Source organism: Sphaeramia orbicularis, chromosome 5 (assembly GCF_902148855.1).
Source record: "Sphaeramia orbicularis chromosome 5, fSphaOr1.1, whole genome shotgun sequence".
Classification (NCBI taxonomy): Eukaryota; Metazoa; Chordata; class Actinopteri; order Kurtiformes; family Apogonidae; genus Sphaeramia; species Sphaeramia orbicularis.
The window spans coordinates 34,151,058-34,176,120 of record NC_043961.1 but is presented as its reverse complement, the minus strand read 5'-3'; the positions used below and the strand labels follow the sequence as shown (position 1 = coordinate 34,176,120).

The 25,063-nt window shown below is 39.8% G+C and overlaps 1 protein-coding gene and 1 non-coding gene across 4 annotated transcripts in view; one reads left to right on the top strand and one right to left on the bottom strand.

Moving 5' to 3' along the window:
* The window catches only part of cacna2d2a (calcium channel, voltage-dependent, alpha 2/delta subunit 2a), a 187,078-nt gene that overhangs the window by 131,352 nt on the left and 30,663 nt on the right, over positions 1–25,063 (top strand). For all 3 annotated transcript variants that reach the window (XM_030133839.1, XM_030133837.1, XM_030133838.1), the window contains exons 7-13: positions 5,974–6,105; positions 6,334–6,391; positions 17,838–17,888; positions 18,178–18,277; positions 19,706–19,867; positions 21,441–21,551; positions 22,418–22,496. In XM_030133839.1, coding sequence (XP_029989699.1) covers positions 5,974–6,105; positions 6,334–6,391; positions 17,838–17,888; positions 18,178–18,277; positions 19,706–19,867; positions 21,441–21,551; positions 22,418–22,496 — 693 coding nt within the window. The remainder of the gene's footprint in view (positions 1–5,973; positions 6,106–6,333; positions 6,392–17,837; positions 17,889–18,177; positions 18,278–19,705; positions 19,868–21,440; positions 21,552–22,417; positions 22,497–25,063) is intronic.
* On the bottom strand, positions 23,334–23,406 carry trnaf-gaa (transfer RNA phenylalanine (anticodon GAA)). Its single transcript has one exon. It is a non-coding gene; the product is annotated as a tRNA-Phe (tRNA).

The following is a 25,063-nucleotide window of genomic DNA, read 5'->3' as shown; positions in this document are numbered from 1 at the left end:
AAAAATACAAATGAGTTAAATCTTCAGGATGTTATTTTCTCAGCCAAAGGTACATAAAGACTCTTTTTTTTCTGGGAAGCCTTGGACTTTGTTCTAGCTTGTCTTTGTGGTTGTGTGAGCTGCTGCCAGTTCCTGTTGTTGCTGTTTCCTCTGTAGGATGAAAGGTTTAGGGTTCAGACTCTTTAACACTCAGCCAGGCCACAAAGCAGCCCTGAAGGAACAGGAAAGGAGAGGAGACAGGGATAGAAAATAGCAGAGGGTGTGAGATGGAAAAGAAATTGGTTTGACAATAGAAAGAGACAGAAAATGAGGTGGTACATGAAGAAGAATCAGATACTGGTCTGTGACGACCTTGAGCTGTATAGAAAACTGGTGGTATGCTAAATGTGCTTGGTTTAAGGTCTGTGCTCAGCCAAATTATGGAAAAAATGTTTTCTCGCTTACCTTTAGTGTCATATGAAAACTGTTCCCATTAAAGTCTAGAAACAATGTGCACACTGTTACTGCTGATTCTTTGGATGATATTCATTGCTTTGGGCACCAACATTCAAGTTAAACTATTATTGGTTGCACTGACTCTAAATGTGAATTAATAAATGGTTTTCAGAAACTTTCTGTTTGTCTTTACTTACTGACAAAAACCAGAAGTTGTAGGTTGTCAGTAGACTATAACGTGTGATGCCTGTATTTTTGTATGAAAAGATTTGGGGAAATTTTTTCCTGAGATGAACTCATTTCAACTTCAAAACAAAACATTTGTCTGAGTTAACATTGCAGACATGTCACACTTATGTCACTTCACACTTAGTCACTCTGATTAAAAAGAAGAATATGTAAACGCTTTACGGTGTTGACAGCAGTAATGGTTATGACTCTTCAAAGGGACTCAGCTAATAGCTTGAGCTCCATTACCATTATGGCTTTCTTACCACTTGTGTTTCACTGTGATGTATTACAGACAACTGAGGCTTTTTTCTTTTCGGTGTGTACAATAAATGTGTGTACACATTTCTATAATGCTGGTTTAATATAGGGCATAAGGCGCTGATCTGTTTGGATGGCTCTTTATCTCGGGTATATCATTGTGAGTAATGTGTGTATGAGGGGTGGGGGGGTTGGGGTCATAGGATAGAGGTGGTGATGGGGGTTGAGGAATGATTGCACACAGAGATGCTCCATAAATCCCACTCATAATTGTTTCCCTACTTGGTGTGTAGTCTTACTCCATAAAAGGGGTAAAGCCAAGGGTGCTCTAAATGTCATGGGAGCGGTGCGCTGATGAATTACCTTTTAAAGATATCAGAGAGAGGCGCATTTCACGTGAAAGATGAGCCCAACACAGCGCTCGGGGCCCCTGTCTGCCTGTGTGAGCATATTTCCCCCCCTGGGGAAATTTGTCTTTTTATCAACTGTCCAGAGAAGTCACAGCATATCCTAACAGAATAAATCACAGAGAATTAGCTTGCTGTATTCTCTTATCTTTGATGTTGCCGTTTTTCTGTAGAGATCACCCGCAGATGTGTGTTTGTATGTGTGTGTGTGTGTGTTTGGACAGAAAGATAGTGTGTTCAATATGTACATATGACTGGATTAGTTAGAAATGCAGACCGATGATCAGTGTTTGGGTGTTAAAGGAAAAATAAAAGAACAGCCAGCGCTGCCACCAGTAGATATTCTTAACACACATCCACATGCAACACAGCTGTTGAATTAGCGCGTGTGTGTATGTGTGTGTGTGTGTGTGTGTGTGTGTGTTTGTGTGTGTGTGTGTGCGCAGCCCTGGGCAGTGATGCGGCTGATTAAGTTCTGTTGCGTATCCAGAGTTTAGTTAATACCTTGATGTTCGTCAAGGTAGCTGAGATGGTGCTAGTTTTAACCAGGGGTCACATGGTGTCTCTTTGCCCTTGGCCTGTCTGGGACAGCTATCACTACAGACCCAGCGCCTCTCCAGATAAGAGCACCCGGGACTTCACGGCACAGAAGCTGCTGCTGCAGCAACCTGCTGTGATAGCTCATGCTTAACGGATAATACTTTTTACACTTTAATCAGATGGCTCTTTGACCACAGAGTATTGCGGAGCCCAGATGAAATTGAAATGCATGGTTTGGTTGCCTGATAATCTCCACACAAACACCAGTAAAATATAGCCACTGGTCATAATGAAATGACTCTGAGTCATATGAGTGACTGCAGCAAGTTTGAGAAATCATGATCAAAATGGCCAAGGTGCTGAGAGCCCCATGAAGGTCTTACCAGTTCACCTTGTCTAGTGTTCAGTCCATCTGGATGAAGCACAAAGCCATGTAGAAACATCAGTACTTAAATTTGTAGCAGTTTTTCACTTGTATTAGTAATAACTAAAAGACAATGATGGACCAACTTTTGCTACATAACAAGAAAACAGTTTAAGTTGATGAGATGTTTGACTTTAATCATGTCTTATGTTCTGATATTTTTAATACGATGGGTTTAAGTGAAGTTTGTTTTGTATTCTCTCTCCTTCCCTCCTGGGTGAAGATTGAATTTTTTTAGGCTGTGGAAGCAGTCGCCCATTTGTGTTAATTTCTGTGTTGCTTTCCATCAATTGTCCTCCCCCTCACTCTGGGTTTTTATGTTTATCCCCATCTGTAGGGCTGCCTCTTTCCTCCTCAATTCTTCCTTTGTGTTTATGTCTATGAATTTTGAGAAAAACATGTTGAGGAGCTCCCTTTGGTGATGGCAGCATTTTGGCTTTCATATATTCCTATCCTCCAGACACTGTTTAGTGCTGCAGTCGCACGCGCAAGAGAGAGAGAGACAGACAGACAGAGTGTGTATGTGTGTGTGTATTTGTTTTACACGATACTACAGAGTAATGAAACTTAGCTTGTATTTTGAGGTGCAGTTTTGTAGAGTTTGGCAATGCGAAGCCTAGCTTTGATGTGACAAATAAAAACAATGTTTATTTTTAGTGTGATTGAGGAGAGGGCTTTAAATGTATTGTACATGAAGTCATCTGTGGGGGGGGGGGGTTGGTGGTCGGTTTCTTACCTTTAAACTGACAGCTCGTCAAAGACTGAGCAGTAATTGAAAAACATGGGAAAAGTGGATAATGATCGTTTATTTGTGTGAAATGTAAACGCGGGAGTTCAGAAGAGCCGGACTCGCCAGTTCAGAGGCTTATCTGGCTTTGGTTGGCTGAGTAATTAAATCAGAGAAGCATGTGAAGTTCTCCTCAGCTCAGCGCCTCGTCTTGTTTCCTCTTTAATCAGGTGGCTATTAAACCTCTGATTGCACTCCCCATCTTCTGACTTCATCCTAGCTATTAAACACAAGACTGAAAGTGTTTGTGGTTTGTGTGTATGCATATTGTTCGATTTTGTAAGGAAAGAGGAAGCATAAATCTGGATGAAATGTGACATGAGAAGAGAAAGGACAAGGTAAGTACAGTATAAGCAACAAGAGGCTGAGACAGAGGGGAAAAGAGACACATGTTGACACTGTGGTAGTGTTATTCCACTGCCACTGCTTTTGACTAGATGATGAATACTTCTCTCTACAACCATAAATCCATTTCACAGACTACCGCTGACCTGTGAGATATATCTGCGACCTTAAGTTTTAGCTCAGAACACACACGCTGATACTTTCCGACACACACATGGAAATTTTCAGCAATGTTTTGTTTTCCTCTGCCTTCTGTGGAAGAACAGCAACCAAAAATTCTGAATTGGCTGTTATTACCTGCTGCCTCCACAGGCTGCGAATGACATATGACCTCCTGCAAGGTCATCGCAGATTCCTCCACTTCACTCCTTAGAGATCATCCAGATTAGACAGATACTGCCGGCCGAGCTGCCTGCATACATCCATTCTTATGCTGGCATGGACAAGGTTGTTCAGCAAGGGGAGCTGACTTTCAGGTTACAAACAGAGAAACGGGTGATGTTTTCTTTTTTTTTTTTTTTTTTTTTTTTTTTTTTTGCGTCTGTGTGAAGTCAGCGAAGGCCTAATGACTGACCATCTCAGATTCACTCCATACTTTCAGAAAATAATGTGATCAGTCCTAGTAAACACTACACTAAATTTCAGCCTGACGTCCCTATTAGTTTTGGAGATATGGGGGCTTTGACTGTAAAAACGAGTGATACAGGAAAAGATTCAAAGGAGTTTAATAAGTCATTCCTTTTAACGAGTCATGATAGATGCATGATATTTACAGGAGTTGTTCTCTCTTCTCCACAGTTGCATATTTACTAAATTACAGCTCTCTGAAACTATTTTTTAAAAAAAAGTGTTGTTTGTGCTTCAGGGCAATTTTGGCACCTCACATTGAAGTATGTCAGATCCTTCAGATTGTTAATTGTTATTTATTTCTCATGTTGTAGTGTTTTTGTAAAATAAATTCAGTTTTGTGATTTATGAAGGTTTAAAACATTTCACACCAATTTTCAAATGTTTATTGGTTATGTGACAACTTCTACCACAAAAACCTTTTTGTCGCTGGAAAGAGCATATCTGCATTAATATAATGTAATGCATCAATAATGTAAAGCGCTTTGGGTGTCTAGAAAAGCGCTATATAAATCCAATCCATTATTATTATTAATATATGCACAGAATATTCAGTTCATATTTAACCAAACTATATTCATCAGGGTATCAGTTCTGCTATTTGCTACAGACAGAAATGCAAAATACAGAGACACTGTCCTGAAAATACATCTATAATATGTATCACAAGACTAATATTTGTATTTTGTCTAAATTTTCATCTATTCTTTATTACGACAACTTTTAGTACATATGCTAAACTAACCCCAGTGTCAGTAAAAACACAACTTACAACAAATAATGTCTTTTGCACAAAAAATACAAAAACCAAGGCACTCTCTTATAGTTTTAAGAAGCCTTTATTAATTACGGCATGTTTCAGCCTGCTGGTCTTCATCAGGTGGACAAACCCCTGATGAAGGCCAGCAGGCTTAAACATGTTGGGGCTCAGTGAGGTCCATTGAGACATGCCATAATTAATAAAAGGCATTTTAAAACTATAAGAGAGTGCCTTGGTTTTTGTATTTTTTGTGCATTGGTGGTCCCTTCACCAGAGAGCACCTCTTTTATCATTTTTCATTACTATTTTTCATTACTGCCTGAAGGGCCATGAAGTGTTCCTCTGTACTGTTTGTTCAAAATTGTGTCTTTTAAAGAGTTTGATCATTTTCTGAAGTTCTTTGATTTGAGTTAGTTACCCTGCAATTTATTTCTTAGCATTTCAGTAGTATTGAAATGCACAAATCTTGATTTTGAGCATAAAGTGTCTCTAGTTAAAATACTTGTTTTTAAACTTACCTTCCTACTTTTTTAAGATCACATGACCTTGTGCCTTGTACAGTTATAATATCTGAGTACTTTCAAATATAAATATGTATGTATGTTTATATAAATACAGTCTAATCTAAATTATAGGGCAGTAACTTTCAACAGAATCTTACACTATATTAGGCTGAAGGGGTATTAAAAGTGCGTTGCACATTATGTTTTATTATTGTTTTGTTTGAGATTGCGATTGAGACCCCTACTGGTAGAAATGGTAGATTGCACATTTAAGATCTGATAGTCTTGATGGTTACCTCCGCCAGGAGGTATTGTGATCGCTTTGCTTTGTGTGTTTGCATGTGTGCGTGTTTGAGTGTTTGTTTGTTTGTTTATTAGCAAGATAACTCAAAAAGTTATGGACGGATTTTCATGAAATTTTCAGGAAATGTTGATACTGGCACAAGGAAGAAATGATTAAATTTTGGTGATGATCGGGGGGTGGGGTGGGGGGGATGACAGATCTGTCTTGGCGGAGGTCTGCGCTCTCAGAGTGCTTTTCTTGTTGGAAATGTGTTTCAGTGTTACCTTTGAGGAGCATTATTCTGTGTGAACTACACGGTCGACTTTTTTGTGAATTCATTTTTGTATATCTGGTTTTGTTTGTGTGTGTGCAGCCCCGGTCATCCTAAATGAGTTAAACTGGACCCAGGCGCTGGAGAGGGTCTTCATTGAAAACCGTCGGGATGACCGCTCTCTACGATGGCAGGTGTTTGGCAGTGCCACAGGAGTCACGCGGTATTACCCAGGTAGGCCGCGGGGTACTGAGTCAACAGTCTACCCTATAACTCACTACTAGATAAAGTCTAAATTGACCCCAGAGCTTTTCAGCTGCAGTACATTGGCAATCTCTTATCAGATGACTGTACTGGTAACTCGATAGACAGAATCAAATTATGATTACTTTGATCTAATCTGATCTGAAATATCCTACAGTGCACTATACAGTCTATAAGTTATTTTCTTGCTCTCCTCAGCCACTCCATGGAGAGCACCCAACAAGATTGACCTGTACGACGTCCGCAGAAGACCTTGGTGAGTGTCGTCTTTGTGTCCATTTTATCCCCTGCTTGATGATGTGAGCAAAGGTAATGTTTGACTTTGAATAATAGTGGACAATTTTTGATCTTTTTTGGTAACTTCAACAGCCACAATTTCTTTCTATAGGACTTTTAAAAATAAGCTGACCAAAGTGCGTCACAGAGTATAGGCAAAAGAAAACACAATAAATAGAGAAGGCAATAAAATAATGTATATATCTAAGCTAGATAAACATTAAATGACAAACTATGAAACATTACATTCAGTACCTGTGGTGATTCATATGTGAGTGTAATATTTATATCAGCCAGGTCAAAGTGCACAAACTTTCGCCTGTGTTGTCTTGACATTTGCATTGGACTCTTTAGATCTGGTTTTATCTAAAGACGTACTTTTTATCACATTCCAGATATAAATCTTAACATGTGCCTTTCCTTTTCATATTTGTACTATACTCTTGATAACTACATGCTCTACTTCTGAGAGAAATATTTGTAATGCCTTTATTCCTTCTATACCGTTTTTTATGTCCTCTGTTATACACAAGGTTAAAATAGAACATCATTTTATAAATAATTAGCTTGCTCAGCTGGCAGCTTATGCCATGTCTGCACATAATACATAAGGCATACAGCTTTGTGAACATAGTCACATACATAAAAGAGTGGTTTTAATTCATAATCCTGCTCTTACATTAGGTATTCTGTACAGTGTTTTGTCTCTGGCTCCTGTAGACCTCTGCAGCCTCCGGCTTGCAGCTATACAAAGGATATGGTTTAATGGAAAGAGATCAAAACATTTTCCTGACCCATATTTATCTCTGTAAGATAACGTAGAATGGATCGTTTGCTACAAGGACAAAACAAGATAGCAGCTAATGTTTTTGTTTAAAGTGCCTTACTTTGCCTGTGGTTCTCAGCAACAGCTGATCCTTGTACAGACTGCCGGGGTGGCCCAGTGTGACAGGCTAGACAGAACTGGGCTGCGTTGGGCCAAGCAGCCCCTTCACCCACCCATCCAACCTTCCTGTTCACCCTTCCACATTCAATCTACCTGCCACTGTCACATCGGCTTTGTGGCAGCGCTGCCTGTTGCCTGGTTACAGGTTGGAGTGAACTGGACATAATCATGTCAGCAATGTTGATTGGACCTGACCCCATTTTCCATCTCTGTCTCGATCCAGCTCAACCTGAGTGGCTGTTTGAGGTCAGACCAGGCTGTCACATGAAGTCAACAAGCTCAGACTAAACAAACAAAAGACAAGCAAAAGAAATCTGTTCTGTTGAATATGAAACTCAGGTTCAATGATACACAGTCTTGGTCTTAGATACACAACACTTCAGTCATCAGGAGCAAATTCAATCTCGAGTGAGTCACTCATTAGATCTAAACGAAGTGTAAAGGCAGCAAGTCGATTTGTTTTATCGAATTGTCAATTTACTCAATCACTAAGTCCGTGAGTGAGTACGTTAGGGTTCTTTGGAGTCATTCAGAGTGATACATGAGTGACTTTTGTCTAGATTTAGGTAACAGATTGGGTAACCTTTTAACACGAAAATGAAATGTGATTGCTTAACACCTCAAGTATCTACAATCACAGGACTAACGAGGTGTTTCCTGACACTTTAATTAAGTTAACACAGAGAAAGTCTCTCTGGTGGTCCACTGTCGCACTAGGCAACGCTATAAACATAGAAAATGCTGGAAAACATGAAGCTCTGTGTAGTGAGACAAGTAAAAACAAGGATTGTGTCTCTGATCTGTCAGTGCGACTGCTGAAGTACACCCCAGTTTAATTCTCTTACACATGTTTTGACTAGGGAACTCTTCCCGGGGACAGGAAGGAACAAGGAAGGAGAAAGATGAGGGGGACTGCTGAGCGGCAGCAGCGAGTGTGACAAGGTTAGACAGAGGAAGGGGTGTGTTTTTGCACAGAAGAACACCTTGTCACCCCTCTGGTCCTCCATGTTTGTCACTGTCATTTCTGTCGTGCTTCTCCCCATGTCGGAGCCTTCGACATTCTTGTGGCCTGTTGCTTAGCAACTGATGCCCAGCTACACTGAGTGGCGGGGCCGTGGCAGGGAGTGTCATGATATGTCAGGTCGGACTTGTGTGATTATACTTGAACATGCTGTCTCCCCGACTGACATTCTGTGGTGAGGTCGGCCAATCACGCACATTACAAAATCCATCCACAGGGGTTAGGTAAGTCTGTCATGAGCACTCAGGTGACAGTAACTGATAGCAGCATCCATCACTGGGACAGTAACAACTACAATAATATGAATGTTAGCGCAGGTCTTATGCAAACACCAAAGAGCTCAGGCATCAGTTTAACAGAAGAATTTTTGTTTCATTGTTTTGAATTGAAAAGAAGCTGTGCATGGGTGAGGTTTACCCATCCATTTAAATATATCTGACAAACATATCACATGACCTGGAGAGAAGATAAGGCAGCTGGTTGTGAGGACTGTCAAAGTCTCCTGCTGTAGCTGATAGCTGAAAGTTGCATGATTAAATGGAGAATGTACAGTGGCTACTAACAGCAGAGACGACAAGAACAGAATCATCTGAACAGCTGGAAGCAAAGGATGATGTTTTGCTTTCTTCCAGAAAAGTTCATGACATAAAGACAAACCAGAGTTGGACACATATTTACTGATAATATCCAATAATCATGTGTCTGGATTATCATTTTGAAAGGTATGCATTCTGTCCACATTGCAGCACCAGCCCAGGCTTCAACACAAATCATTGTAGAGATCCTACAATTGAGGCTGTGCATTTTTTAAACAAAAATGTATTATATCGTGACATATTATCAACTTCATCAATTCTAACTAGATAAGATTTTCTCTCCCACAATATCTAATACAGAACAGCTTTTCCAGTCCAAGTCCAGACTTCAGTGGGTTCATCTGTGGCCCATGCTCTACCTTTCCACCAACTTTCATTAAAATCTATACATCCACATATTCCACAAATAAGGTGCACATGGAGTACATGGAGTATATTTAACTCATAAAGACCCAGTGTTACTTTTCAGGCAGTTCCCAAATGAATTTTTCTCTCTATTTACCCTTTCTTAAGCAATTTATCACCATTTATTATAATATTATCCTCTGTATTTTGTGTTTCTTCAATAAAAATCTGGTATTTTCCCTTATTTAATTCACTGATCATGTAGATTTTCATAAAAACTCAGATTAAAGTTATTTGGCATTATATCAGAAACAGAGAAAAATGAAGAAAATGTTACTTTTTCTACAAAGCTTATCATTAACTGAACATAAACCAAGTGTCTCCATCCACTGTCATTGATCCAACTCCATGGGTTTTAATGTTCAGTTTTTAATGAGTCAGTGTTCACTACGGAGCCTCTGAACATCCAAATGGGTCATATCTGATGACCATGAAAAGATGACAAACTGTATTTTACACCAATTATTTACATGCATTGACTGGTTTAATGGATCAGAAGTTATTAAACATTTTATACTGGTAGATGGCTTTGGTCGCCAGAGGTTATTTGGGTCTTTATGGGTTAGAAGTGTTTAATCACAGAATTGAAAAACTCTGCACTCACATGTCTAACACAGCTCCAATTCTATCCTCACATAGTGGTGTTATTATATCTGGCTATTAATTGTTATTAGCTGGAAGAATGGGCATTATCAAACACAAATTGTAGGAGCCATTAAATTTAAGAAATTAACACCAATAATCAGATTCATCAGTAAACTCAAATGGACTGTTTTGATCTACTTGTCTCTTTCCTTCTTCTTGTGTTCACACTGCTTCTTCAGGATGTTTGAGGATGTTTATCTTAACAACTATAACAGAATACATCTATTAAAATCATTAAAATTGTGTACCCTTTTCAGCTCAGTGGAAGATAATTCCCTAGTTTTTCAGTAGTTTCTGCATAATCCTGACAGACTCAGATGTGCATTGGCTCATGTTCACTAAGAAAGACAAAGAAACATGAGGTGAAATTCAGACTGTGGAATAAAATTGTTTCTGTCCATGTAAGTGGGCAAGTTTTCCTTGTTTTGAGAGAAGCTCAAATGGGATATTATTTTTTGTGATGTAAATCAAGCTTGCAGACTTTAAAGAATAAAAAATAGGATCTCCAGACTTTTTAGGGTTTGTATTTTTTGAAGTTCTACACCCGTTTAGACACACATTGTATCACACGCCTGAATTCGTCTACTAGCGCTCTTCCTCTCACAAAATCCAATACATCAGATCCCACCGATCAGACTGATATCCCAGATATATACTACCTTCACAAATGTCACTATATGTAGAACTGGAATAGACTGCTGCAGATGCAGGAGCACACCTTAGTATCATGTGCACATATCTGGTGTGAATTCCCCAGTCAAAGTTGCGATTTACTTTAGAGGATGATGTAGCTGTGCAGCTCCCAGTGGAAGGATGGATGTGGTGTGGGTGACCTGGCCAGAGTCGTCCAGGTGCACCTTTGAGGATAAAGACTGCCACTACAGATGGGCTCTCCTCCTTCCACTCTCCCATCAACAGCCCCAGGAAAATTAATGGTCCAGTCAACACACTTAATTGTCTCCAATTGCTCTGACATTAATTATTAACATTTGTCCATTATAATGTCTGTTCATGTTATCAAGAGAAGCAAAACTGAGGGGGAAGTGAGGCAGAGGGAGAGGGAAAAGGGTGGAGAGAAAATAACTAGAGACAGGCATGGAGTCCTGTTAGCCAAGCGTTGCAAAGATCCCATTACCTCCCAGGTTCACAACAGCATGTAGGCTATATCACATATTGATTTCTTCAAAAAGTCAATCTAACCTCTTTGTAAATATTATGACTGCTGGTCAATCCTTCGGAGCTGAGGCTCCCCAAAATACCATTCCCAATATCTAGAGCCCTAAGCTTGCCTCCTCCTTTCATTCCCTTCCCTGTATTTCTGAGTCCAAAGAAAATCATTGTGTTATTGGTGAAACTGAAGGTGACACAAGGCTTCAGCAGTTTTACTGTGAAAGCCCCCAATGAAAAATTGACATATCAGTTTGATTCAAAATGTCAGCACACAACAGAATACTTTTTTTTTACTAAATCTCTAAAACAGTCACATGCTAGTACTTGTGTTCTAATAATTAATCGTGTTTTCCAAAATGCAAAACTAATTTAATATTCTGCTCTTAAAAAAAAAAAAAAAAAAAAAGAGGAAACGGTAGAAAAACTGAGCCTGTAATTTTGTCTGTACTTCTGAGGCACAACCAAAATTATGGAAATGTGAATCTTGGTACCAACACTTTCAATAATCAACAGAAAGTGGAATAAATAAACGGCAGACAACATCTCTTTCTCCTGCAGGCTCTCTGGGCGCCATCCTATATTTTTATCTTAATTCAATCTTTATTCGCTTGCCACATCCACAGGAGCACTAAGAGAGCAGCAGTCCATAAAATAATAAGCCCATCAGCACAACACAAATCCACACACACATGTGGGAGCATGCACACCAACACCTATAGTACACGTGCACACACACACACACACACACACACACACACACACACACATAAGCAATCTTTCCGTCATATACAGTTTCTCATTGTGTGGTTCCTCTGCCTCCTGCACATGATGCATGCATATCAGTGATTACACTGTGAAGTTAGCGCACACATTACAGTGGACACACAAATTATTGAACATAGTCCCACTCATGATTTATCCTCTGTAATGTGACCAATAAGCACAACAGAAAATGATGAAACATGAACACACTGTGGACATCGGCCAACACACACAGCCCTAAACACACACTAAGCTTAATAATAAAAATCCTGACCCACTCCATGTATCATGCTACATGTATCTATTGCATGTTTCTGAAATGTATGTAGTAGATAATTCCTCCAATTTAAATGTAATGCACAACACTTTGTGAAATGGTTCAGGGTGCATAAACACAATCTCCTGGGAGAGTTAGCCCCCCGGCACAGTTAATGTATTGATTTTACAGCGCTGCGCCATGATAAAACTATTTCATGAATTCCAATGAGACTCCTTTACCAGAGCGCTGCAAAACGAACGAAATACAATCACCACAACGCAGAATATGTCATTGTGTTCATTGCTTGTATAATGCATTTCTTTTAGATTTATGGGGGGCGGTGGCAGGTTGTAGGGGTAGGCTGGCTGTGAATGTTACTGCTTTAATCTCCTCTCATTTAGAGCAATACCTCATTCCACCTCAGTGTAAAGAGCACATTTCTGCTGCACACACAGATCAGGTGTTATCTTGATTGCACATATTGTCACATACACATTTGTGACGGTATGGACATGATTATACTGTGACATACGTGATGTATGATGGGCTGTTCTGGTAGCGCTTTCTGTACGCATGAGTCACTGCACTAGTCTTTGGGTAGAAATAGGGTAATGTCGAAATACATAGCACAAAGTACCGTCCACTTAAATGTTGGAAATTAGGTATTAATTGCAATTAGCTACTTTATTGCAGTTGGAGCCTCTTTTTTTGACACTTAGTTTTTATTAGTTATTTATTATTGTGTCATACAGAACATAACAAACAACAATTGGCAACAGATAATAGTCACAATCTAATAGTAATGACAATTTAGGTTACAGTTATGAAATGGTAATCAAGTTACCTAATTCATTTAATTTTTAGAGCAGCAGTTTATATAGTATTTCACAGGACTATTAGACAAACCATACATTAATTGTATTTAAAGAAACTAAAGTTGGAGCCTCTTTTAAGATAAATCTGCCTATTATATATTAATCATATTAGTCATTTAGTCTCTATATATTATAAACAACATGTATTTAATCTGTTGTAGTATATCTAATGGGTGGAACTGTTTTCTTTTTTCCACTCCTTTTTGAGCAGTACATATTGAATTTATTTTGTTATTACTAGTGTACATGGCAGCTGCTATTTTGTCTTGATCATCTTTATTTATTAATGTTTTTGTTAGGATATTAGTTCCTTGTACACAAATATGTAAAAAAAAATTCTTCTGCTCAAAACAAATAAATGAATGAATGAATGAACTGTCATGTACAGAGGAACCTGTTCTGTTTTACTGTGTTTTTAAGATGTTAAGATATTATAGCTAAAGGTATTATAAGGAATAATTATCTACATTCTGCCTGGCCCAGGGGGCTGCACCCCACAGCTTGCTTTGTCAGAAAGAAATATGGAAATGAGTTATGAATTATGTTTTAATATTTTACCATCATTGTATGACTAAAGTAGTCACTTACACTCTATAAGTTATAAGACTATAAAGTGCAGATTGATACTCTAAATTGTAAAATGCGCATCTTACACTTGGGCTGTTGATTACAGCACAAACACAACCTTTATTTGGAAATATCATTTCTGAGTAATCCTGCACATGAAGAGTTGTGATTGTTTTGTCTGTCACATGAACTGGTATGTGTTTTGTTGAAAATATGATAGCATCCACCAATCATGATTATAGAAATGTTACATTTTTCTGTATATTATTGTTCCTATAGTTTCCTTTGAATGAAAATGCAATGTAAAAGAACCAAATAATCCTAAAAATACTCTACCTGGAGTAAAGACTTATTAATAAACCCCATGATGGCTAATTTAGACTAAGTAGGGCACAAATGTTTTTTCTGTCTTTCTGGCCAAAAGTGGCTTTTTAGATTTGACAGCTCCTGATCTAGCTGAGCCTTTCTCACATAAAGTCTAAAATTTTTAGACCACCAGTGTTTTCACTTACACTGCCAACAAACCACTCACGCATTTTCTGCTCACAGAGTAAACAAGATCTGACATCATGAATGCAGTAAGCGGTGTCTGAAATACTCTCACTCGTTCTGGTCCTTCAGTTGCTCTGGTTGATACTGCCCATAGCTGTCAGTGGAAAGGCCATGAGCTGATGTGTTGTGTCTGCCGGCGGATAGCTGACGGTTGTGTTGTGCCGGGACAAAAATGGGCGACAGGGCTCAGTTCAGCACCAGCCAGGCCCATCTGCTTGTCACCTGGCCTTGGCACGCAGGAGACTGGGTAATGACAGGGAAAGAATGGCATCAGTGGGCAGAAGCTGAGAGGTAATTACTGACTGGAATTCATGCAGAAACAACACATCTGGATCCATGAGTCAAAATGTGGAGAATTATACACTGATACCACCCTCGGTTCATGATTTGTATCTGTTAGGACTGTAGGACTGCATATCAGCTCAGAGTCGGAAAATCCTTGACTCCGTCCCGCTCTCTCTGATCCTGATGTTCTCAGCTCAGAAGCAGAGAGAAATTCAATTGTACTAGAGGCATTGGAAAGACAGAGAAAGAGAGCAGAGCTGATACACCAGACAATCTTGGGGAAGATCAGCCATGACAGCACTATAGCTTCAGTGTTGAGTGACGCTATCCTGGCTCATGTGTTAGTCTTCTCTACTCCATCACTGCTCACACGTTCCTCTTAAACCTCATTATTGCTGATCAATGCCGCCTCGTTCACAGTTTTTGAGAGGAATGATCTCCTTGAAAGTGATATTTTCTCAATAGATTTTAAGGCCTGCATAGTTCTCCATTGTGTGATTTTACACTGAGGCTGTGGAAAGATGACCCATAATGACTGAGTAATAGAAGTCTGCATTGCCTTATAATTAACATTTGGCCTCTCCAAAATAACTTCAAGTCCCATTAAAGGACTATTCTCCTCAATAAGAAATAGACTGACTTGAGAAGTTAATGAAATCCTGCAGCTGGTCTTCAGGCATCAGTCTCCACCAAATGACCCCTCTTCAATCTCCGGACAGGGTGTCTCCATCCATGAGCCTGAGGGAGTAAAGACGTGGGCCCCATTCGGACGGAGTTTTGGTCCTGCATCGATGATCACTTTCACAAACCCTATCTGCTCAAAAGAATGAAGCTGCCACTGTGTGGAGTCTCAGCTCTCTCCCTCTCACTCCTTCAAATTAAGATTTCAGTAATTAAATTGATAAAAGTCATGCATGCCAATATGCCTCATGGTTCCAGACCTGATTTCATATGCCACACAGTTATGGAGAGCTGCAGAAGTTCTACCTTTGATGTGGCATTCTTTATTATTGAAAATAATTGGATTCTCCCTCCTCCCTCCTCGCTCTCTCTCACACATGCATTTCGCCCATGTTCACTCTGGGCATGCTCAGTTAATTGACCTCTTGTGAGGCAGTGCTGGTGCTGAGTCCCTGTTCTATCTGGGGGCAGCTTTGTAGCAGAGTGGGGGCCCAGGTTGTGTCTGAAAAACGGATTTGAGCCTCACCAGACAGTGTGTGGAGGGACACCGCTTCAGTATAGGTCAGGGGTCGTTCTGCAGGTTGGAGTTACGCCTGCCAGTGAGTGGGAGCGTTGAGACTTGTGGGAGCAGTGGCGAAGCCTACCGGGGCCCCATTGCTCTACCTCCATATCAGCTTGGCCGAGCATAAGAAAAGAGCCTCTCTGGCCCATAGGCAGCTGGCTTCCCTCCACACTCAGCGGAACGGCTGATAATCAGCAGAAAGAGACCCCTGATGATTACTCTGCCTCTGCCTAAGACGGCTGCTAACTGCTTCCCTGCTCACTCTTTGGAATGTCAAAGTAGTATTCATATTTGAAGCCCCCTCCCCCTTCTCAGCGTGCCATAGAAAAGCTTATAATGTCCATCAATCTCAGCTCTCTTTGTATCAGGGGTAAATGTGAATTTAATTGCCACTGGAACAGAATGAGGCAATTTTTGATTTCCCTCTGTATGTCATCCTCTATCAATCGTGGACAGACATTATGCGCTCTCCACTTCCAGGACTCAAGTTGTCTGGCTCCGCTAGTTTAGTTCTGCCTCCGCCTTGTGGGCCTCTGCTGTTCTGCGGCTGACAGACACTCAAAACAGCACTATTTTAGGAGTTTTTGTACACAGTGTACTTAAGGAGCTTGTGCCTACCCCCGACAAAGGGATACGCCAGAGTAAATAATGTGTTGGACGCCCAACTGATGAGTCATCAAAAGAACAGGATGTCAACTACTTTAGTTTACTGACAGCACTTAGCCCAGCATATATCCTCCACAGCACAGGTCAACAGCACTCCGGCTGCTCCATGGCAGGTTACATATATAATTCAAGTGACTATACATAAAACCTGCTGATTGTATGAGTCACTATATTATTATTTTTCAAGCAATTACAAGTTGTTTTTTGTATTGTCAGTGCTGTGAAATACATGTTATTTTGTGACCCACAAGAACAGTAACTACTCAAAAATCATACCATGTGCCAGAATGATATATAATACATTATATTTGTAATGATATTTTTGTATGTTTTAAACTCTGTATTTTTACTTTTACTTTTGTCTTTAACTGTCATCTTACCAACATATTTAGTACATAGGGACCATTGACACAATCGTAAACTGCAAGAAACAAGCAAAATGAATTTTATCTCAAGGCATTACTTGTTATGGAATAAATACCATCTAAAATATCAGTCATATGTAAAGTGCACTATTCAGTATTTAATTTCTTTTTGGGGGCATTTTTGCTTTCATTGATTAAGACAGGAAATGTGGGAAAGGAAAGTAGGGGAATAACATGCATTAAAAAGTGTGGCAAACTGAGAATTGAATGGAGGACTTCACACACATGTAGCGTGTAACCACTTGGCTATCGGGTTACCCCATGTATAGTATTTCTGACTTTGAACATCATCTTGCTTTGGAAAAAGCAGTATTAAGACTCAATGACAGAATGCATAAGGAAATCTATGCCTGCTGCCCTACACACCTACACAGAAACTCAAATAGTTCCATCCTTTGTTCCATTGAGTTGTTGCTCTTTAAAAGCACTAGCTAAAACATAAACTGTGATAAGAAGACTCCAGGAATTAGGAACAAACAGACTGACAAAATCATGAAAAATCAGAATGACAGAATAAAGAACCTACTATATATGTTTAAAAAATATGTATATGTCTGAGGTCTGCAGGTGCCCTAGTTAGTGGGATTAAAGATGAAGTACCATCTTCACTGTGCTGGCTCACGTGGTTGGGGAGTTGTTCAGCCCATTGCAGACCATTGTGCTTAATGCATTATTATATACTTAGACTGCAAACTAGCAATTAGTTTGGCTTATGCTGTAATTATTTAGAGTAGGCATTGTTATTCCGTAAAGAGGACTATCTCCAATGAAGTCAGTCAGCAGTAGCTGTAGCCAACACTGAAGTATATGGTACAACTTATTAACTCTTCTAAGCACATAAGCCTTTTCAGTATTCCGTAGCTTAAGTGGGCTCAGCCATGGTCGCTTCATATTATCATGCCTCAGCTCATTGTAACTTAGGTTTCTTTCTTTAGTGCAATTCACAGAGATTATGGGAAAACTGAAAGCCATTTTTTTCTGTTCTCTGTCATTCTGTCTTTTTGTACAGGTATATCCAAGGTGCGTCGTCTCCAAAGGACATGGTCATCATTGTGGATGTGTGAGTATCTCACTCTTCAGTCAGTTTCACTGCCTTGTCTTTCAGCATTTCCCTGTGGCTACAGAGTTGAATCTCCTTCAAAGGACGCTAGTGCCACCTGTTGGTCTGAGCAAAACCTAAAGTCAGAACAAGGAGATTATTGAAGTCCATTTGCTATTACATTCCAATCCAAAAAATAGTGACATAATTTTAAACACATACCCAATTATAAAATGCAGTTGGGAAATGACAAGGAAACTGAGCAGAACTGCCTGTTCTCCTGATGGAGTTGTTGTTCTACTTTCTGCAGGAGTGGAAGTGTCAGCGGACTCACTTTGAAGCTAATGAAAACATCAGTGATCGAGATGTTGGACACTTTATCAGATGACGACTATGTGAATGTGGCCAGGGTAAGCAGAAGCAGAACATGCCATGCAATTAGGGACACAAATGACTCTTGAAAGCAACAATAATACAAATATTTGTTGTATTCATTAAGCAGGTGGTAATCAAGCAGGGAGCCGACATGCTGCACAGTATGCTCCTGCTGCTCCCAGTTGTTTGCTTGCAGTGGAAACACTGCATTTCCCTCATTACTGTGTATTTGCTTTTCCACCGTTGTCCATGTGGGATTGTGGCAGTCAGTCTGTTTCTCTCTGCTGATTACCAGGCTTCTATTAGAACTAATGTTTAGGGGAATATTAACATTATCCTATATAGCAGGACAGATAAACACACACACACACACAAATGTGTCCACATGCTCGGTGTGGTGGCTCTGTTTAGAGACTTCCTTCAGTAATCCTTCATAATCCATTGCTCTTAGCCACTGTATGCCTCTAAATCCCAGCTCTAAGAGCAAGAAATGAGCATAGTAATCTGGATGCAAACCCATCTGATTTTCACCCCTATAAAGTAAGGACTAATAGAAGTTTGCTGTGAATTATTTGCAAACACAAAAGACATGGGTGTCTTAAAATTAACAGAAAATAATCATCAAACACAGCCATGGCCTCAGTTTTATAATAGAAATATAATTAGTCAACATAATACCTATTTCATTTCACAGGGCATTATTGTTTAGTTGTTTTAAACCCTCATTATCTTTCTCTCTGTCTTTCACAGCTGTAGAAAAATCAACATTTTCAGACACGAGACATGTGTTTTCTCAGTAACTCTCTGATAATGTTAAATATATGGTTCTGTGACTTTGTGTGTTTGATTTCTCTCTGACAATACAAATACAAGACAACACCAGCCCATGAGAAATGTCAGCGTTACACACACATTTTGTTTTACATCAGTCTGTCAGGAAAATGTCAGATGATTTTGAAGTTGACCTTCAAGAGGAAGCAACATTTAAAACCTGTCATTAGAGGCATTGCAGCTAATATTGGAATCACACGAACACCGCACAAGAGTACGCAATATGCACTGCAATACACAACACGCAAACATGCACATACACACAATTTTAGTCTAATTTGGTGGATGAGATGAGACAGATGATATTACCTTGGCTGGGTTTCTGTTCAGTGGTTTGCACTGGTGTTTCAGGTGCACCTGTTCTTTGTGTGGAAAGTTGTAATTACCAGTGTTTACTGCCAGCCTGAGAGTAACAGGGCAGCTTACATCTGCACACACCCACGTCTGCATCCTGACGCCATGAACTACACACACATATCACAGAGAAAACGGAACATCACACAATGATACACAATCTTAAGGCAGAAGCATTTAACATGAATTGAGATGTAAATCTGGGGGTATTTTGGCTGGAAGAGACAACACAAACACAACACAAATTCTCATGTGTGGCTTTGTATTTTCTCTTGTAGTTCAACGAAAAGGCTGATGCTGTTGTTCCATGCTTCAAGACTTTGGTCCAAGCCAATGTTCGTAACAAGAAGATTTTCAAGGAGGCTGTCATGCATATGCAAGCCAAAGGAACCACAGATTACAAGTCTGGCTTTACGTTCGCCTTCGAGCAGCTTCTCAATGTAAGTAACGTTTGAGGGCAAAGACATGTCAGAATGGTACCCAGTGTGTGGTATTATAAGCTTAGAGAAAAGAGCATAAATAACATGATGGAAGCACAACGGTGTGTCACAGAATGTTGTTATAGCCCCTGTCAGAGTGACTAACTAATCTGGTTAATGAAACTAAATTACAAATGATGAAACAGCGCTGACAGTAGGTTGTCCAGGTTTGCATAAAACATCTCCAGAGTTCTGTCATTTTCTCAGGTAGGTTTGATTATGACTGTTGTTGCGGCAGAGTGACGCTAGCATTTGCAGCAGCCAACACAGCGGTGAGGTCTGTCAGCAGCAGGCGTCCACGTGCTCTCGACACAGGTGCTGCCTCAGCTCCGTATGCTGCTGTGTATTTTAGGAGGCTGCCACCCTAATGGGCTCTGATGGGATGATTGATGAGCACAGCCCAGTGGAGATCAGCCACAGACACTTTATATTCCTCTGGTGGGCTTAGAGGCATAGAGCCAAGTGCTGGCTGCCCCCCACCCCCACCCCCACCTTCTCCTGCCAGCAGAATGAGAAATAAAAAGGCCGCTTTAATTGCTCTCTGTAGCAGACTCAATCCATGATTGGTGGCAGAAGCACAATAAAAATATGTAATTGTAGCAATATTATTTATCTTTATTAGAATCTTGTCAGATTGACATGCTGCTGGCCTGCATATCAATAGCAGCTGCAGTGCAGTCAGACAGGGGGGTTCGTACCAAAGCTGAATGCAAAACCTGATGCTTGAACATACATCTAATGCAGAAATACTAGCGAAAATGGTTCTGACTCAGATTTAATTCTTCAGTAATATTGTCTACTTCAAATAAAATCCTTAAATTACACTATTATGAGGATGTCTGTGTGTACCAACAAGGAAAATCTGTAATGAAAAGCTTAGAATGGAGGCTGACAGTGGACTGGATGGGTCCTTTGCAATAGAATGTGAAGTGAGAAGAATAGCAAAACAATTATGTGTGAAAATTTGTGCTCTCATCCAAAATTTTGCCTGATTTCTACTACATATAAATGCATCTATCTGTTAATTATTTGATGTGTAATTAGCAGAGATATGAAATGTTACCGGCCTCATGATTCAATTTGACTAAGGTTCGCTTGATTCTCAATGCATATTAATCTATCTCATCCTCGGGTTTCTATGTCTTTTCATTAGTTAATGCAAGTGCTCAGTAAATCTGAACTCCCCTTTGATTTAGAAAGTGCTTTCAGTACAACTGTTTATAATATAAATGGCTGCATCTTTTCAATAGCAGTATCGCATAATGTAAAACACCTCTCTGCAGTTCATTACAAATACAAGTGGGAAGATTTACCGGCATCACAGTTAGACTACGATGTACGTGACACCATAATGTAAATTTCCACACCTCTGATCATTAGACTACTCTTTTACTTGTGTACTTTTTAGGTTAAGTTGTTGTTCAGGTGATTTCCTTGAGTCAAATTCATGCCCTTTTATCTGTGGATTTTCCTTAACCTCTGGCCATCTCTCTGCTCCTCTCCTCTCCTTCCTTTCTGTCTTCATGTGTCACAGGAGACCAGCGCCCCGAGGGCCAACTGCAATAAGATGATAATGATGTTTACAGATGGTGGGGAGGATCGTGCACAGGAAATATTTGAGAGGTACAACTGGCCCAACAAAACGGTGAGTCTTTCCCCATAAGCTTGATATCCACTCATCTCCTCGCCGCACCAGCCCAAAAGATCATGCATGTCCAGAAACTACCTTAGCGGACCCTTTTCCCTCCCAGTTCCCCTCCATATTCTGCTGACACTGTCTCATTATAGCAGAGTCAGTTGTGTTAGTTAAGCTGTCAGACATGCCAAGCACTCCAATCTGTGCACACATTATCCTCTCCAAGCTTTCTTTACTTCCATTTTGGCTATTTTTATATCCTGTTTTTCCTCTTGTGATTGTCTCGTTGGTCTTCCGGCAACTCATCTCTCCTCTCTCACTAACTGTCGGCCTGTTTCTCTTCATTTTGCTCCTCTTCTGCCTCTTTTGTTGTTTTGGTGCTGGTGTTAACAGCTCTGACCTTCTGACTAATTAGCCACTTTATCATCAGAGTCTATAAAATTAAAGCCAGTAGATACCCACTTTGTGTGTCTTTGTTGTGGTGTCGCTGTCACTCCCACCCTTCATTTCCCCAGTTCATAGCCACAACAATATTTATTCTGATATCCATTACCATCCAGTTCCCCCATGACGGCTGCTGTCATATAGGAATAATCTGCAGTTTGACAACTCTCTTACTCCAGCCTCGTGTTGGAGACAGTGGTGTGAGATTTTCTATGGGGCTAATCTAATCAAACTCGGCAGTCTAGTTGTCACATGGGAGTGAATCTGTTGCGGTTAAGAGGAGTTGAGGTGTATATGCACTTGTGTGACAGTCTGCAGAAAGTTTGTTTTTAGCAATTTTTGCATTATATTTATGTAACGTATCTCTTTTGCCTTGTTTATCTCTCCCCATCTCTATGTCTGTGCCTCTATTTGTCTTTTTCTCCCACCAGGTTCGTGTGTTCACCTTTTCTGTTGGCCAGCATAATTATGACGTCACACCCTTGCAGTGGATAGCTTGTGCCAACAAAGGCAAGTAAAAAGGTTGTGTTGCGGTGCTGTTTTTGTGTAAAAATGTAAAAAAAGAAATGTCAAGACAACAGGAAGGAAAAAAAGATGTGCATCATAACATTGGAAGAGAGGGCATTAATATCTTTAATTAAAGTCGTGAATTCCTGTGTTGCATTTGTTCATTACATGTTCAAAACCATTTTGATCTAAACCAAACAATATCACTGGAATGTTGTGCCATTCCAAGAATAAAACTAGTCATTCTATGTATGTTGTTTGGGGGGGTTTGACAAAGCATAATGTTACCAGTGACCAGCACAAATCAGTGATCTGTTCAAGTCTGATTTAGGCCACCTACATATATGGACTTAAATCAGATACTTCTTCGATTTTTTTTTTGCAATACAACTTCATACTGAACAGTCACATTGGAATTCATGTGACTTTAATATCACTGTAGATCGACATGCATCACCATTGTGCACTGTAGTTAAAAGTAGCCCATAACATCTTGAAATTTTGGATGAAATCTGCTTTAGTGAAGCTATTTACGTCACAGTCCCACGAGTCCTGGCTCTGATTCCACATCCACACACACCTCTGTGCAGATTAGAAGTGGCAGTCATTGCTCCACAAAAAGCCATAATTAAAAATGTAGCTCTCTTTCTCCTCATACTCGTCCTTGCCTTGGTAACTCATGAATATCCTGACTTTGACTTCGTAGTCTTGACTTACAAATGAAAGTGCAAACACTGAGCGCAGTGAGGTCACATTCACTTCTTTGTTGTTCTTTGTTTAAGATAAGATAATCCTTTATGAGTCCCATAACCAGGAAACTTATAAAAGCTGTCAATCATCTGCCGAAACCCGGGATCGAACCAGGGACCTTTAGATCTTCAGTCTAACGCTCTCCCAACTGAGCTATTTCGGCCTGTGGGTGCAGAGTAGAAGCTGCACACCTGATTCAGTTCAGGAGCACAGCTTTAGGTCCTAATTCTACAGCTTCCATTCCACCTTGATCTACTCTATATCCCTACATTTTTCCTAACTTATTCTAAATTTTAACTACAGTTCATTTAAATTATTGCAGTGTGAAAACCTGCCTCCATCCAGATTTATTCCAGTGTCTGTTATAACTACACATGATGCTCAAATCAATATTTCATCGTTCTGAAGAAGCCTCAGTCCCTGAAATAACCTGGCAAACAGGAAGCCCGACAACCATATGATTCAGCTGCTCTTTCTAGCTACTTTGTCTCTATAAATCTCATCTCGACTCGGTTCATTTAAGCCAAACCTAACTCAGACTGTTGTTTCTGTGCTCTTTTGTGAGCACAATGTTTTGTTTTTTTTTTAATCCTTAACTCACTTTTATCTTTTGCAATTTGATTTAATAGTGTTTCTGAATTCTGACGTTTTTTTGAAGCTTCTCCTTCATCAGGCCTTTAGTTGCATGTGCGAAGCGTCGCCGAACGGTTTGTTGATTAGCTTACTGCCAGTGGAGCCAAGTGCTTTAGAAGTATCTCCCCAGAAGTTGTTATTAATTAGCAGGAGTCGTCTGGTAGCAAGATGATTACTGTGCCATCTCCCTGTCATGCTGGGGAAAGTCCAGGATTACGCCTCTGTGCCAACATGTTCTCCGCTGTTCACTACTGTACTGATTAGCATAGTACTAAAGTCTATGCCAGCATAAGACAATAGTGTTGACACACCAGCCTCAATGGAGCTGTCCTCTCGTATCTTCAATACTTATTACTCTTTGGTATCTCACTCAAACAGAGCCAGCTGCCTGACACTTCCACAGGCCATAACCCTGACACACACACACACACACACACACACACACACACACACACACACACTCACATTTCACAAGCTGTAGTAACACCCAAGCGCAGACAAAGACAACTAGGCCACTTGGAGATGCCAGCCGTTGTCTCACTTGAGCTGCAATCCCATGTTAAGAAGAAAGTAACCTCCCTGTGACTCTGAGGACAATGAAACCATTTCTCCATGCTCCTGCAGCGTGACAATATCCAAAACAGTTATCTTCAAAATAGGTAAAATTGAGGATAAAAGCAGCAAATGTGATATCCTGCATTGGTGATCTGAATACTTAACAAAAGTAGTGCTTATAATCTAACAAAGAAATAGCAGGGAAATTTTTTTTAAAAATTATTCACACTGGAAGTAAAATCATCAGACATAACAGTTATAGCATGAAATTTGTTATTCAGAGTCGCTGGAAAACCTTCTGACCGTGTATGTCTCAGTAAAAATCAAAATAACATGATTGATAGTATACAAAAAGACATAATTGCATACTTTTTTAATAGCATATATGCACGCATGCTCATTTTTGCACAGTGCATTACACCTAACACATGTTATACAAATCAAAAAAATTAAATCAGAAAGACATTATACTTTTCCTATATCACACTTACTTTAAATAAAAGCACTGAAACCTTTTACCAGCCTGTAAAAGGTTTGACATATTTTAACCTTAAAGGATATGAGATTGAGGCACAATTTTTTCTTGTCATTTTGAAGATAATGTTTGAGGAAAACTGCAGAGACATTATGTA